Here is a 14,045-nt window from a genome sequence, read left to right on the forward strand (position 1 = left end):
GCTGAACTTCCTCCACCACCACCAACAAAACTGGACACTTAATATGGCCATAAACAAGGATGGCTTCATCCAATCCTTGTCATGTCAGAGATACTAATAAAGATGTCAACACAGTCATGTACTCCCCCCCCCCCGTCCCCCTGTCCCCCTGTACTGTTGTATGTGCCGACGCATTCGTACAGAGTTTGAACAGCACTATAAATGAAAGCACACATTAACTTCTTGTTTTGGCATCCTGTTCCAGTTCAAACTTGAGGACAGTGTCTCAGCAGCATTGTACAGCAGGTGGATTAAAATTCAAACAGCAGCAGCTGTGAATGAGAGCAAGTGACACGGACTGGACTCGGATAGGCAGAGCTCCAATCAAATCTACGCTAACACTGGTCCTCTAGCCTCTTCCACTGCCTCATACTTGCTTGCTACTTTTGTTTGAGCAAGAGTTTTCTTATTTTAAATCAGAACAGCACAATGCCTCGCACACACACAAACACTTGCCGTGCTAACTCCACGGCCTGACACAGATACGTTTTAGCCCATGTTCTGGTGTGAATAATGAAGGAGTTACGTGAAATATTGATAAGTCATTTTTAATAAATTAACCCTGACATTAATTAGTCATGAATTACAGTCCTTAGCAATTACTGTGGTGCAATGTACTTATTGGATTTGTAGAGGGGGAATCTATATGGAGAATGATAACATGCCCCAGATGGCACTGTGCAGTCAAGGCAGACAAACATACTGTGGCTTTGCTGCCTGCACGCTCGGGGTATACCGCGTGAATGCGGGGGAGGGGGAAGTTGTTGTGCATGTATGTGTGCACATGTATGCATCTAGTGATATTCATATGTGTATTCAGACCTGGTAACTGAACATGCACCCAGTGTAATAAACTGCACAAATGGGAAGAAAGTAGAGAAATGACAAGACAGTGGTACACAAAAGAGCGGAGGTAGCAAATGGCACAATGTTTGTGTGTTGGATTTGATTGACTGGCAAATGATGGACAGCACTTAATTAAAACTGATTATCATGAACACAATTTCATATTGTGTTCATGATAATCAAATTCCCCACATTTCAGAAATAATGAAGAAAACACTTGAGGTGACATCATTGTTCTCCTGCTTTTCCCCCGTTTTCTGAACATTTTGGAAAAAGAAAAACAAAAAGAAAAAACAACCTCCAGAAGCAAACCAAAGAATGGGCCGATGGAATCAAGGGAATAGAGGAAGCAGTCAAGTCCAGGAAAAAACTGAGAATAAATCAAATGCTGTAAAAAACACACTTGGAACACATTTTATGACATACAGAATATGCTTCACACAACAAGAGTCAACGTATAACACAAATCACAACAGACAGCAGAGAGACGGTGACAGTGACCTTGCTGTTCCAGAATGCAATCACTGCATCGTTGCACGATCAGGACAACTCAGTTTTCCATAGCAGCTCCACACCATAAGCATAGAGCTGGTTAGCAGTAGCGAGTTGTGCAGTAAAGTACAACACTGAATTCAATTAGAGTGAATAACCTACAGCTTTGAAACACACAAACACACAAAACATTATCTTAAAATATAATGTTATAGCTGTAGGCAAATTATTCCCTGCTATAAACCTGGTCGACAGGAGCAGAAGACGACATTTAGATGACGTTGTCAATTTGTATGTATTTCATCTTCAGACTCTAAACCATCCGTGACCCAGACCTGATTTATTTCATGAAAAGTTTGAATGGAAATTGACTGTAAATAGGAGGAATTTTGAATTCTGAAAACTCCCAACATTTTGATCAATCAAAATCAAATCTGACGTGCTGATTCATGCCACCATAGATCATGCCAAATTGATTTCATATGAAAAAATGAAAATAACAAAAACAGCAACAGCAGCAACAACAACAGTATTCATATTGTTATTATTATTATGATGATGATGATCAAGACGACTCCAGTTTGAACCAAAAATAAACAAAATGTAGAAAGCTGGCAGACAAAAAGAGGTTTGGTGAGTTCAGACAAGAAAGAGAGATAGCAGAAGCATCCCAACCTGATTCCAGCCAAGCCCCATCACATACTGTTAGCTTTTTAATGCCCACCACTGGCCTGCTCCAGAAACACGTACTCAAATGGCCTTTACTGTATAATTTCAATCTGAAATATCTTGAAGCACGCACAGGTAGACATTGTATCCATTGAGCTGGCACACACTCATCTCTCAGCTCAATAAGGTCAAAATGCTGCTTCAGAGTGTTCTGCGCGTGCACATGCAGAGGCAGACACACACACACACACACACACACACAGTACAAACAGGAGAGTGCAAAAACACACACATGCAAACACACAAACATCCAGCATTCACTCTATTGAAAGCCTCAGTGAGGCAACAAAAGTTCAAAAATGTCCACAGAGCTTAAATGGGCTTGACACCTTTCCAAGTCCAAGCCCATTTGGAACCTGTCCATGCCTGGCAAGGTCAGGGCCACTGTTGTCAAACTCATGATTCTCACACTGCTGTGTATTGCTCACCAGTGGTCTCTCTTTCCCTCTCTCCCTCGCACGTCTTTCGCGCTGTGTGCTGTGCTCTCGTCTTCCTCTTTCTGCTATCTTCACTTGTCAGGCTCAGACTGTAGCATTAGCTGGAATGTCACAGTGCTGGCTACAGTGGACTTAATTCACTTAGTGGAGTGACACGTCCTTCTCCTGTGGTATTCTATGAAACACTAGGGGCTGGACAAGGAAATGCTAAGCAGAGAGGGATCAGCATAATGCATGGCTTATAAAGTCAAGTAGATGACCGTGACCATGCAGTAGTTCTTCAAAATGCAACGGTTGAATGAAATGCAGACTAGATGTGATTTACATATTATCACTCATTCCATACTGAAATGTGTCTTAATCCACATCTTTAAAGACGTATGTGAACAATTTTGCGATAACTAAAGTAGTAGTAGTAACTAGTAAACTATTGATTGCTTTCAGACAAAGTGTAAAAATAGCTAAAAGTAATGAAAAAGTAAGCAGCTAAATTAGCTGATTTGAGCAAATCACAATGAAGCAACAGTGATGTTGATTACGTTCTTTCTGTGAAAATGAGAAATGCAAAAATAATGGTACTACACAATTAAGGCTGTGATGAATGTACAGGTGTGGAAGGCTTCACTGTCCACACCAAACTGTAATCTGGTTGCCATTTTTACAAGTTCGACGTGTGTCGGTGGTTCCTTCGGGGTGAGAAGTGTCGTTCACCACTTGTTGCTGCACTTCACAGTGTGAATGCACTTCTGCACTCAAAATAACAACTGTTAGATTGAGACACAACTTTTTTCTTTTTTTTTTTTCTTTTTTTTTTTTTTAGCCAAGCACAGCTACAAGTTCTATTCAAAACATTACAAATGGTGTTTGATTTATTTGAGATTGATGGTGAGTGTAAGGTTTTTGCATCCAATTGAGCTATTTCACTTTTTAAATGCATGTATTCATCCAACGATTCACTAAGTGGACCAACCCGAGCAGCAGAGCATTCATCCATGCAGCTAAACAACCGAGCAGCCAGCAAGCCAGGAAACCAGCAATTCATTCAGTTTTCTAGTACATAGACTGTCGGCCAAATGATAATCTCTTGATTGAGCACTTGAAGGCAAAGGTTATCACCGAACAAATTTAGTTAAGGCAGTGAGGGGTGAAGGATCTTAGCAGTGCTTGCAACTGATCTAATCAACAACACAGCTAAGTTGATTATAGAACTGCGGGTTTGGAGCACAGACAATGGTTGGGGAGGAGAAAAACAGTGGAGAAGAGAGGAAAACCAAGAGAGAAGAGGAGAAAAGAGGAGTAGAGAGGAAGGTGTGGGCACGATTAGAACAAAGTAGAGAAGAAAAGCGCACGTGTTACAGAAGCCAAACAAGGGAGCAGACTGTGGGTCGGCAGAGGACAGAGCAGAACATGATGGAGTCAGGAAATAGCTGAACAGGCGCAGCACATGGCAGAAAAGAGCAGAGGAGACCACAGCAAGGCACACATCCACATTGCACATGTGCTGTATTCCGGAGCAACAGCAGCTGCCACAAACTCCACTCTTATCTCAAAGCAGTAAGCACTGGTGAAACAAATGCAAAGCTTCACAAAGGAGGGAACCCGTGGAAAGGGGTTGAAATGACATCTAAAGACTTCTATGGAACAGACAACAAAGCTTTTCTTCCGTCAGAGCAGAATGCAGTTAAGTGCAAAGCATGAGCAGAAAATGTATCCACATCCCTCTTAGGTGCACACCTGTACTCTCTACGTGCCACGAAGCTTAGCATTTGAGAAAACTGAAAAAGCGGACTGTATGTATGTGCATGTGCACATAATTGAGATTCGCCTTAGGCACTTTTGCACCAAACCATGAGTAGGAAATAAGATATCTTAACAGCAGTAACTAGATTAGTGTTTTAAAGATGATTGAGTGTCTCCGTACTCACACAAACTTTACAGCATCAACTCACACATACATCTGACTGCCGCACGTAAACACGACAAAAACACACACATATTTCTACAGTAGACAAACAGTATAACAGAGGGTTGAAACAGAGCCTGTATAACTCTGCGCTGAGCTCTGGAGCACAGCACGACAGGGGCCAGTGTTCGCTGTCTGAAACGCCATTGGGACCAATTAGAGAGAGCGCAGAGCAAAGCGCCACCGAACGCCTTGCTTCACCACCAGTTCAAAAGGTTTGCTGTTGAGATGGACAGCCGAGGGGTGCGGCAGGATTTTTCTGGGTGGCGGGGGGGCAGGCATGTGAGGAGGGTGTTTGTGTGTGTGTAGGGTATTATTACGTTGGGGGAGGATGATCACAGTATGCAGGGGATGAAGGTGTGTGTTTTTGTGTGTTTTAGCATCTGCTGTATCCCTGGTTGTGCTGATCTACGCCAGAGTGCATGTGTTGAGCTCCAGCTGAACCCGCGCACTTTTCAAAGCTGCTGTGTGAAGCATTTTAATATCCATAAATCATCGCCACGTTAATTTGGAGACATTAGTGTCATTTAAGTAAATGACATTTGACAAATGAGTCTCACTGCCTTTGCATTGTATTTTATTTTTTATACACCACAGATTTAGTTTTCATTGTGTCAAATGTGCACGAAGCTGTCAACAACACATTGTAGCATATTTAAACTTTCTCAATTGTCGTACCTCCAAAAATTCTTCAAATAAAACAGGCCAATATACTATGATAGCCCTGTGAATGTGACACAGATTTAATTCTTTACATGTCATAATTAAGTGTAAACAAACACAAAATGAAACCAAAAAGCTTTGGCTTTTAGGAAGAATTTTCAAGAAGAGGCAGAGGCCAGCCTAATAACAGACATTATTGAGTAATTTAATAGGAATTGTAGGACCAAGCATTTTCCATTCCTTGCTAGATACTTTATGTCAGGACACATCCTCCTCTGCTGCCACAACTTCATCGCGTTGCAATTCTAAAACAGACTGAAGTACTTTGTTAACCAAATAATACTATTTATAAAAACCCTCAGCTGATTGGAAATGAAATGGGACTTTAGTAAACAACAAATTTTCCATCATGCATAATTTCCTACTAACCTAACCCTAATACCTACTACAGAAAGCAGTAGAAATTTAAAACTAATTCAGTATTCACTACTCTGTCTTGTCAACACTTCTTTATAACAAATATGAACATGTGTGAACTCTTTTTATAGTCTCAATAATAAACCCCACCATCCAGCCTGCACATCCACTCACCTGAGCACTTCGTTTGGGTTGCCTGAGATGGGGGTCTTTTTGTCAGGGGCTCCGTGGCACTCAGATTTGAGTAGAGTGTGAGGTCCACGGTCCATCATCATAGTGGAAGTTGCCATTGTTATTATCGCCACACCATCACGAACACGGGCCTCCAGGCCGTAGTCCCACTCGTCATAGGACACGGAGAGAAGGCCTGAGTGGACAAAGCAAGAGGACAGAGAATGAGGACATGTGGGAAGAAGAAAGACAGCAGAAGAGATGGTGGAGCAAGAGGTTGAAGAGTGGCTGGTAAGAACAGACAGGTAATAAAGGAAGGATTCATCAATGTATAGAAAGTAAAGCATGCGAAAGAGAGCGGTGAAGAGTGACAGAAAGACAAAGGAGGAGCAGATGGAGAAAAGCAAAGCGGGAACACATGGGGATCATTTTGTGGAGGTATACAGGTATACAGTGTTCATGTTGTGAACACACTGGAAAAGAGAGCAGATGAAACAAGCTCCCACCCCGTCTGACTGAACGTCTATCACCTTGCTCTGTTTGTCCATCTGTCTGTATAAAGCCCTGTCTATCTCTGTTTGTTGGCCTTTGCACTGTCGTTACATCTGTTTATCTGTCCTTCTGTCTGCCTGACTGCTGTTCTCCTTTGACAATCGGTCTGTGAACATTCATGTGTAGGTCACTTCATTTCCATTGCCCTTGAACCATCCATCAGTCCAGTCAACTGTAACCATCCTTCTCCGCCACCTCTGTCCCTTCATGCCGTTGATCATCATGGAGTGACTGTCAAGTAAATCCGTATCCGTAAACATGTATGTGGCCATTATTTCCACAGCTGGGGAAACCACCTGACCTGACCTTAAAAGTTTGGAAGGCTTTCTGAGTCTGTTCCATCTTGTTAGCGTCACACAAACGAAATGCATTTTACCCTGAAGGTTATCATTTATTTAACAGTGTGTCTTTCCAGCTATTTATTCTTTGGAAACACATGGAAGCACTATGACAATACTTGATTTACCATGACTGTTCGGCCAATTATGCATGTATTCAAACGGAGCTGACATTTTGATGATGACTTTCACTGATATTAAACGGCTGTTATTGATAATATGATTAACTCATGATAAACAGTCACTGTTAATGGATGACATACAGTGCCTCGCTGTCCAGCACTGAGCCTAGTGTGCTCAATCTCTTTTAATGACCAATCATTTAGCTTTCCTGTGGAACACTGGTGAGTTAGAGCGTACAGGTGGTGCTGTTATCATGTTTTGGCTCACAGGGGTCTAATTATTCTGGAATTTGCTTCATCATTTCTTTCTAGCATTTCTATTTATTTTGGAGAATAAGCTATGCACTATACTTACTGGACCTGGCCTAACGTCTGCATGGCATCTATGTATAGCTAGCTTTGTCTGTGTCTTTCTTGAAATCACCTTTAAAAAAATCTTAAACATTCAGGCAAAAGTGTTGGATTGGACTGGATGAACCAGGGTGTTTACTGTATCTGCTCTAATATTAGGCAAAGTGTTAGCCTAGCATAAGGTCAAAAGGCATTTACAGGTTTACAGGTTATATTAGAAAGATACCGTTTAGGGTGTAAGTATGTACAAGTTTAGAGAAACAATAGCAGCTTTGCTTGTTTGGGGAAGTTTTACACTGAAGCATGCTTTTCTATAGAAAGTTTTGAAATCATTGAACACTGATGTTAAATAATGTTGAACACAAGGACAATGCTGCCTCTTTGTAGACTTTCAGCTCAAGCATCATGCTTCCACACTCACCGACTGGAAATAAGACACCGGTTTTTGTGGACTGTTGAGTAAAGTCAAAGCCCAATTCTCAATGGGACATGGAAACCTCAGTTAACCCAGTCTTGTTCAAACTTTCAGCTACAAATGCCCTTATGACTTTTGAAAATGGACAATAACTGATCTTTCTTTCTGGTCACACATCCTCAGTGAAGTACATCCTTCTTTTAAGTCCATTTATGCAACTATCCATCTCTCCATCTGTCTTTTAATCGGTCCCCCGTTCTGTCCATCAGTCAGTCTGCTTCTATCTGACAGCGTATGACCACATGTCAGCCACTCCACTACCATGTCAGTGGGCAGAAATAGACAGGCGGCCCGCCAACCTGTCTTCCTCATGGGGCCCCAGCACTGACAGCTCCGGCCCACCAGGACCACATCCAATGTCACACACTGTTGACACTTTCTCAACTCTGAGTCAATCCCATCGCTTGTTTCTTTTTACATTTTTGTTATTTTATGGGACGAGTAAGACAACATATTTGTGTGTGTGTGTGTGTGTTTTGGCAGTATGTGCACATGTTCAACATCTTTCAGCAGAAGTGAGGAACTCTGAGCAGGAAGAATTGACAAAGAAAGGCTGTTAGTATGTGAGAGGGAGCAGAAAGGGACGAGGAGTGAAAAGAGGGACAGAATGAACAGTGAGAGAAACTGACAGTCACAGCGAAGGACAGGGGGAAAAGAAAAAAATTAAGGGACTAGACATTTGGAAAAAGGACAGAGGAAGCTAAAATATAGCGAGACAGAAAACACAGTGAACAGTAAGAAATGTGGGGGAAAGGGAAGGCACGGAAATGGTTCCCATGAGTGCCACTCAAGTATGGCATCAGTGCAATTACCCAGGAGAATTGGGAGCTCTTCATCACACATGGTGCAAATTATTAAGTGTACCTAGTAAGCAAATTAGCCCCTCAGCTAGCATGCACCTTCTGCTGAACCCTGAACCGCTGCATTCATCCAGAGCACACACCACCGCAGCATCAGTCACATGGGCAGCATTGACAAGCACAGATCCTGCAGCAGCAGCAGGGCTGTGAGCTCAGCCATCTGCATACTAACATACCAGTGGTATGCACAGTTCAACATCTCCACCATAAAATGGCTCTGATGTACACTGTCAATACATCGTATTTTACGGTCAGTAAATGTCCGTAAATGTACAAGATACTAAATCATCATCTTGCATCATCTTTTAGACTGACATAAAACATAAATCATCATAGATTGTTTAAGTTAGAGTGTTGGACCATTCTGAGTGAGCATTTGTAAAATTCCATGTCCTATTCATCACACATTAAATGGGGGGTTGACATTTTGCGTACTATCTGTCATTACGTCTCATAAGATTAATCCCATGATAGTTCAATGCTAATTCAAAGAGCTTTCTGTGTGTCCGTCAACACAGTCACTGCGCCAGCTCCACTTTGTCATCACTCAGGCAGGGCATGAGATAGTCACAATTATCTTCGTGGCAACATAAATCAAAAGGGAAGTTTTTGTTTATGATTTACATAACTGATATGGTGATATATCAAACTTTATAGAGTGGAACCTTGAATTGGAGCGGGCAAACTGGTACAAACACATATCCTGACACACACGCACATATACAAGCACATGTAAATACTCACCTCCCACAATATGAGGCACACACAAAACCATCAACACACAACCCATTTGACTACACTCTCCTCTATTATTTTCTAATGCAAATTAAAGCATGAACCAATCAAACACTTCACAGACACATGCACACTGACATAACACACAAAGGTATAGAAAACACACCCAGAGGCAGACACACTCCTAGAGTCACAACACACACCTCATTCCAATTTAAAGTAAATCATCCATGGGTGCCAATAAGGGCGCAGAAGTACAAAATTTGAGTTACGGTGCTTGAACAGCACAATGAGCTCAGGTTCAGCCAGCAGCCAGTTTTCCAGAAACTGCTGAGGACAGGAGCAGTTCCATATCACACCTGCACTGTAAATCTACAAGCCAAACATCGACAAATTTCCGAGCTCATATGTCCAGAATAAATATATTACCTGTTCTACAGTTCATTTTCTCTTATAACAGAGTGAAGTTGTGGAGGGTTCAATTAGTTCTCATGGTGGCAACATCAACAGTTTAACAGTTTAAATGAGCCACTGACTGGTGTGCCTGGTTGTGTGAGCAGGTTAGGCAGTTTATGTATACCAACTTAGATGTCACATTGGTACCACATTCTTATCAGGAAAGGTCGCGTTCTTGCTTTTGTTTGCTTTTTTGGGTGGTTGCGGGGGGGGCTGTGCATCCAGATAGCAAGATAAAACTGTAATTTGTCAAAATAGCATTTCAAATAACAGCATTTTCCCTCTGTGGTGGTGTCAACTACGCCATGGATAAGAAGTAAGTACGATGAATATTGTAAATGGATACAACTGCATCTGAGCCACAAGATTCACAGCTCAGCATTGTATCCTGTTATTAGGCGACAACACAGCAGGTTGACATCAACACAACTGTACAACAACAACACAAACAAGACAGCACTGCTGCTTTGGAGCAAGTGTTGTTAGAATTCCAACCACAGTTTCCATCTTCAGTGACAGAATTAAAATGTGTTTTTGAGGTTTTAGGCACATAGGAAAGGTCTTTGACACATTACAGTCCACAAGCTTTCAATTGCATCATTAGATGATGAGGAAAGAAGATTATGAAACAAAGCTAATAAAGCGTTTTCTTTATTAGAGTGAGACAATGTCATTTTTTTGGGTGAAGAAAGGCCATGTTTCCCCTTGCACACATGAAAGGTTACATTCTTGAGAAATAAAACACACGCTTTCTCAATGAAAAATGTTATTTATTTTTTTTTTTTCCATGCCATCTTTGCCTTTCCTGGTATGGCCAGTAGGTTAATAGTAGTAAGGTTAATTTTAGATTTAAAAAAGAAAACTGACACTATTAACTAGAGTAATTCCACCGTATACTAATTTTTCGGCATTCCTTTCCTTTTTGTTACTGTACAGTTGAATGGCTGTTCAGCTAAACGCACTTCCCAAATGTGACTTAAGTAATTTGCCGGCCCTTATTTTTGTTATTGTTGCTATCCTCACCAGTTGTGCAGAGTAAAGCACTGAGGAGACAGTGATTAGGGATACGACTCAAACGAGGCCACACGTATAAACTGTATGCGTGCATTCACTGTACTTTTAATGCACTTAAATGCACTGGACACATATCAAGCAAACCCCACATACAATGTGATTACTCTACTTGGGGCTTTGTATTTGAGCTGAAGGCATGCAAATATCTCTAAATGTAATCAAATTTGAATTCCTCATTTTGACCTCATACCTGTGGGGAACTCTGCAGGCACGACGTCAGTGTCTCCAGCTACAAGCGAGGGCACTATCCATGTGTAGCCATAGCCAGTGATCCCCACAGAGTGGGCCACCTCGAAGATGGTGTTGGCCTCCTCTTTTGTGCAATACAGAAGAATGACAGGACTCTGCAGCTTCTTCAGCTGGTTCTGGATCTTTGAATCTCCATCATCCACGGACATGTCAAGTAATAAAACTTCTTCCAGTTCCCAGCCCACAAAACTGTTCTCAATGGTGCTACGGATCTAAAATGGACAGGGGAGTAAGAGGGATTTTAATTTCCTTTTTTTTTTCTTAAAATAATTAATCTGACAGTTATTCCATAGTAACTTTTGTGATTGTTGAAGAGAAAGAAACTGTTCCAGTAAGCATCACAAGGCTTATTAGAGGGTACAGCAGTCCAGCGGTTGGGTTCAGACTGCCCTCGGAATGTTAAGCAAACTTATTAGCATTACATGTTAAAAATGACTGTTAATTTTCAAAGTAGATTTCACAAAGCAGTGCTGAAATGTTGCTTTTGTTACATAAAGAGAATGAAAATCATTCCAATCATCGGTGTCATCCTTCTTTAAGCCCTGATAATTGGCTCCGTTACCTTGGTGACAAAGTCCTGGTAACCTGGGTAGTATGTGGTGACGATGGAGAAGATGTACCAGTCGTACTCCTCCATGATGTTAAGCATAACTGAAGCCTGCTGCTCAATGGAGGGGCCAAACTGAAAGAACATGGAGTTGTCATCCTGAAAATGACACACAGAGGGACACAGAAGCAGAGTGTAAATGGTTATGCAACAACACCTTAACTTTAATTTAGCTGGCTGTTCAAACATAGCAGAACAGCTACTACTTACAGGACAGCCGTGGTTTTGTAACAATATTGGTGCGAACATTAATTTAGCTGCCTTTATTCTCTTGCTCACAGAGGAGAAAGGCGAGAGGACACCTGTGGGCTTGTAATGATACCAGTCATGAGTTTTATTAGTTGTCTTTATGACTCCTTTAATGAGTTTGTACATGTGGGTGGCTGGAGCAAATTCTGGGAACTTGAAGCCACTGTCCTGAATCTCATCCATCATTTTTATCAGTTTGTTTTATTACAGCTGTGTTAGTGCAACATAATTTCAATGCAGCCTCCAAAGCTCTTAGACAATGAATGCGGCAGAAATGGCATGCACCTACCCTGAGAAAGGACCCAGTTTGGGTATCGAACCCTGCCCTACAGTAAAGTCACCAAACAGTATAGTAGAGATAGGCACTCCAATGAACATTGCTCACACACTGATATCCCAGCCTGCCATTCGCCACCAATGTTTCAAAAGAAAATTGAGCTGGACAGAAGAAGAGTAGGAGGTGAGAAACACAAGTCTAGACTAGACAAGACTCTGCAGTTTTGTGACATGAGCTCGTTATTGTCCGCGTTTGTGTGTGTGTGTGTGAGTGAGAACTCCTGTACACACAATGTACAGTAGTTTATTTATGTTCTTGGATAGTCCTCCTTCTAATTAAATGAATGAGATGGATTTTTTTGGGGCGAGTCATGTTGGATAGTAGATTATATGTGAGTAAAATCAGTTGCAGCTGACAGCCAGGCCTGGCAGGCAAGCAGAGAGGGTGTTGAAATGTCTCTGGCTTCTTAGGACTCTCTGTGCTTCACTCAACATCAAAGGCTAACTTGCTCTTCCCAAGGGAAGCACACAGGTTGATCCGTTACCTTGTTTCTGTATTAATGAGATCAGGGCTATACCATTGAGGTGGCATGCCAAGAGGCACAATGTGCATGTGAAACACTTGCTCAACACTCTTGCAAATAATGAGCATAATGCGCTGCACGCATGAGGTTCAAAACATGTCATTATCCCGTGTTGCACGACATATATAACATGTATATATAACATGTGTATATGAGGCTAAACTCAATGCAGAGACTGAGTTTTGACCTCATAAAATTATGACACACATGATGATGTTGTAGTTGTGTTTTGCAGCCAACTTGGGTTTTTCTTTCCTTTCTCTGCCTGGTTCTTTCTTGTCATTCATCCATCTCTATGCATCTCTCCCCTCGCTTTGTTGTCCCATTTATACCAGTGGATTTACTGCCAGGGCACAGTTATAATTGAATTTCCAGACTCGCACACTGCCACTCCCCCCTTTATCCTCGATGCAGCCTCCCTCCACCCACCCACCCAATTTCCTCTGGCTTTCTCTCTATCGCTCTCCTCTCTTAAGAGCAGTATTAATGTACTGTCCAACACGCTTGTTCAGAGTGCGAGAGGTCTGTAGAATTTTCAATAGCCTTTGAGAAAACTACATGCTAAAGACAGACACAGAAGCAGGAGAAGAAGGATGATGAGCGATACGGGAGTAAAAAAAAAAAAAATGATGGTGGTAGTGGAGAGAGAAATAAGAAAGCTGGAGTAAAATTAAGTACGACAAAACACCTCTCTTCATTTACAACAACAATAATTAGGGTCTGGCCACATTACCACCTCTGTTGGCACAAGGTGATCGATTAGTGTGTATTAAAATTCCCTGAGGAGTTAGCGAGGCCAGTGAGTCAGTCAGCCAGATGCAGGAAGCCGGCCAGCAGGGCTTTGAATATGCTTCTGTGCCGGTCACTGTCTTCTCTATGGATCCACAGCTGACGTCAGCACTGGCTACTGTACAAAGACAACAATACAGCAGGACGAGTGGCCAGTGTAGACCAGCGGAGAGCAATAGATGGAGAGATACGGCAAGTTCTAAAAAAAGAGCGGATTAAGACATAGAAAAGAGAACAGATAAGAGAAAAGAGAGAACGGGTTGGAGATGAAAGGAATTAAAAATGAGAGAACGAAGGATAGAGATGCACAAAAAGCAGCAAGGATGCAGGCGAGCTATGAATCCTCCAGAGGGACAGAGACAGAGGACAATGTGGTGACAATAGGATGAATGGAGAAGAAGAGGGCAGGCAGGCAGACGGCTGTGATCCTGTATGGAGTGAGTAGTGCAGGGGCAGGAAGCCAGGAAGGCGCAGGCAAATGGAGGTGTGTGTGTGTGTGTGTGTGTGTGTGTCAGGCAGTCAGCCAGCCATTTAGGCAGGAGGAGGCTAAGCCTGAGTTGTTCAACCACAG

At 42.1% G+C, this 14,045-nt stretch overlaps 1 protein-coding gene across 1 annotated transcript in view; it reads right to left on the reverse strand.

Moving 5' to 3' along the window:
• The window catches only part of grin2ba (glutamate receptor, ionotropic, N-methyl D-aspartate 2B, genome duplicate a), a 74,495-nt gene that overhangs the window by 30,642 nt on the left and 29,808 nt on the right, over positions 1 to 14,045 (reverse strand). Inside the window, exons 2-4 of the mRNA XM_029508493.1 lie at positions 11,532 to 11,675; positions 10,911 to 11,181; positions 5,761 to 5,953 (exon numbers count right to left, since the gene is read on the reverse strand). Coding sequence (XP_029364353.1) covers positions 5,761 to 5,953; positions 10,911 to 11,181; positions 11,532 to 11,675 — 608 coding nt within the window. The remainder of the gene's footprint in view (positions 1 to 5,760; positions 5,954 to 10,910; positions 11,182 to 11,531; positions 11,676 to 14,045) is intronic.

This window comes from Echeneis naucrates, chromosome 8 (genome assembly GCF_900963305.1).
Source record: "Echeneis naucrates chromosome 8, fEcheNa1.1, whole genome shotgun sequence".
In the NCBI taxonomy this organism is placed as follows: Eukaryota; Metazoa; Chordata; class Actinopteri; order Carangiformes; family Echeneidae; genus Echeneis; species Echeneis naucrates.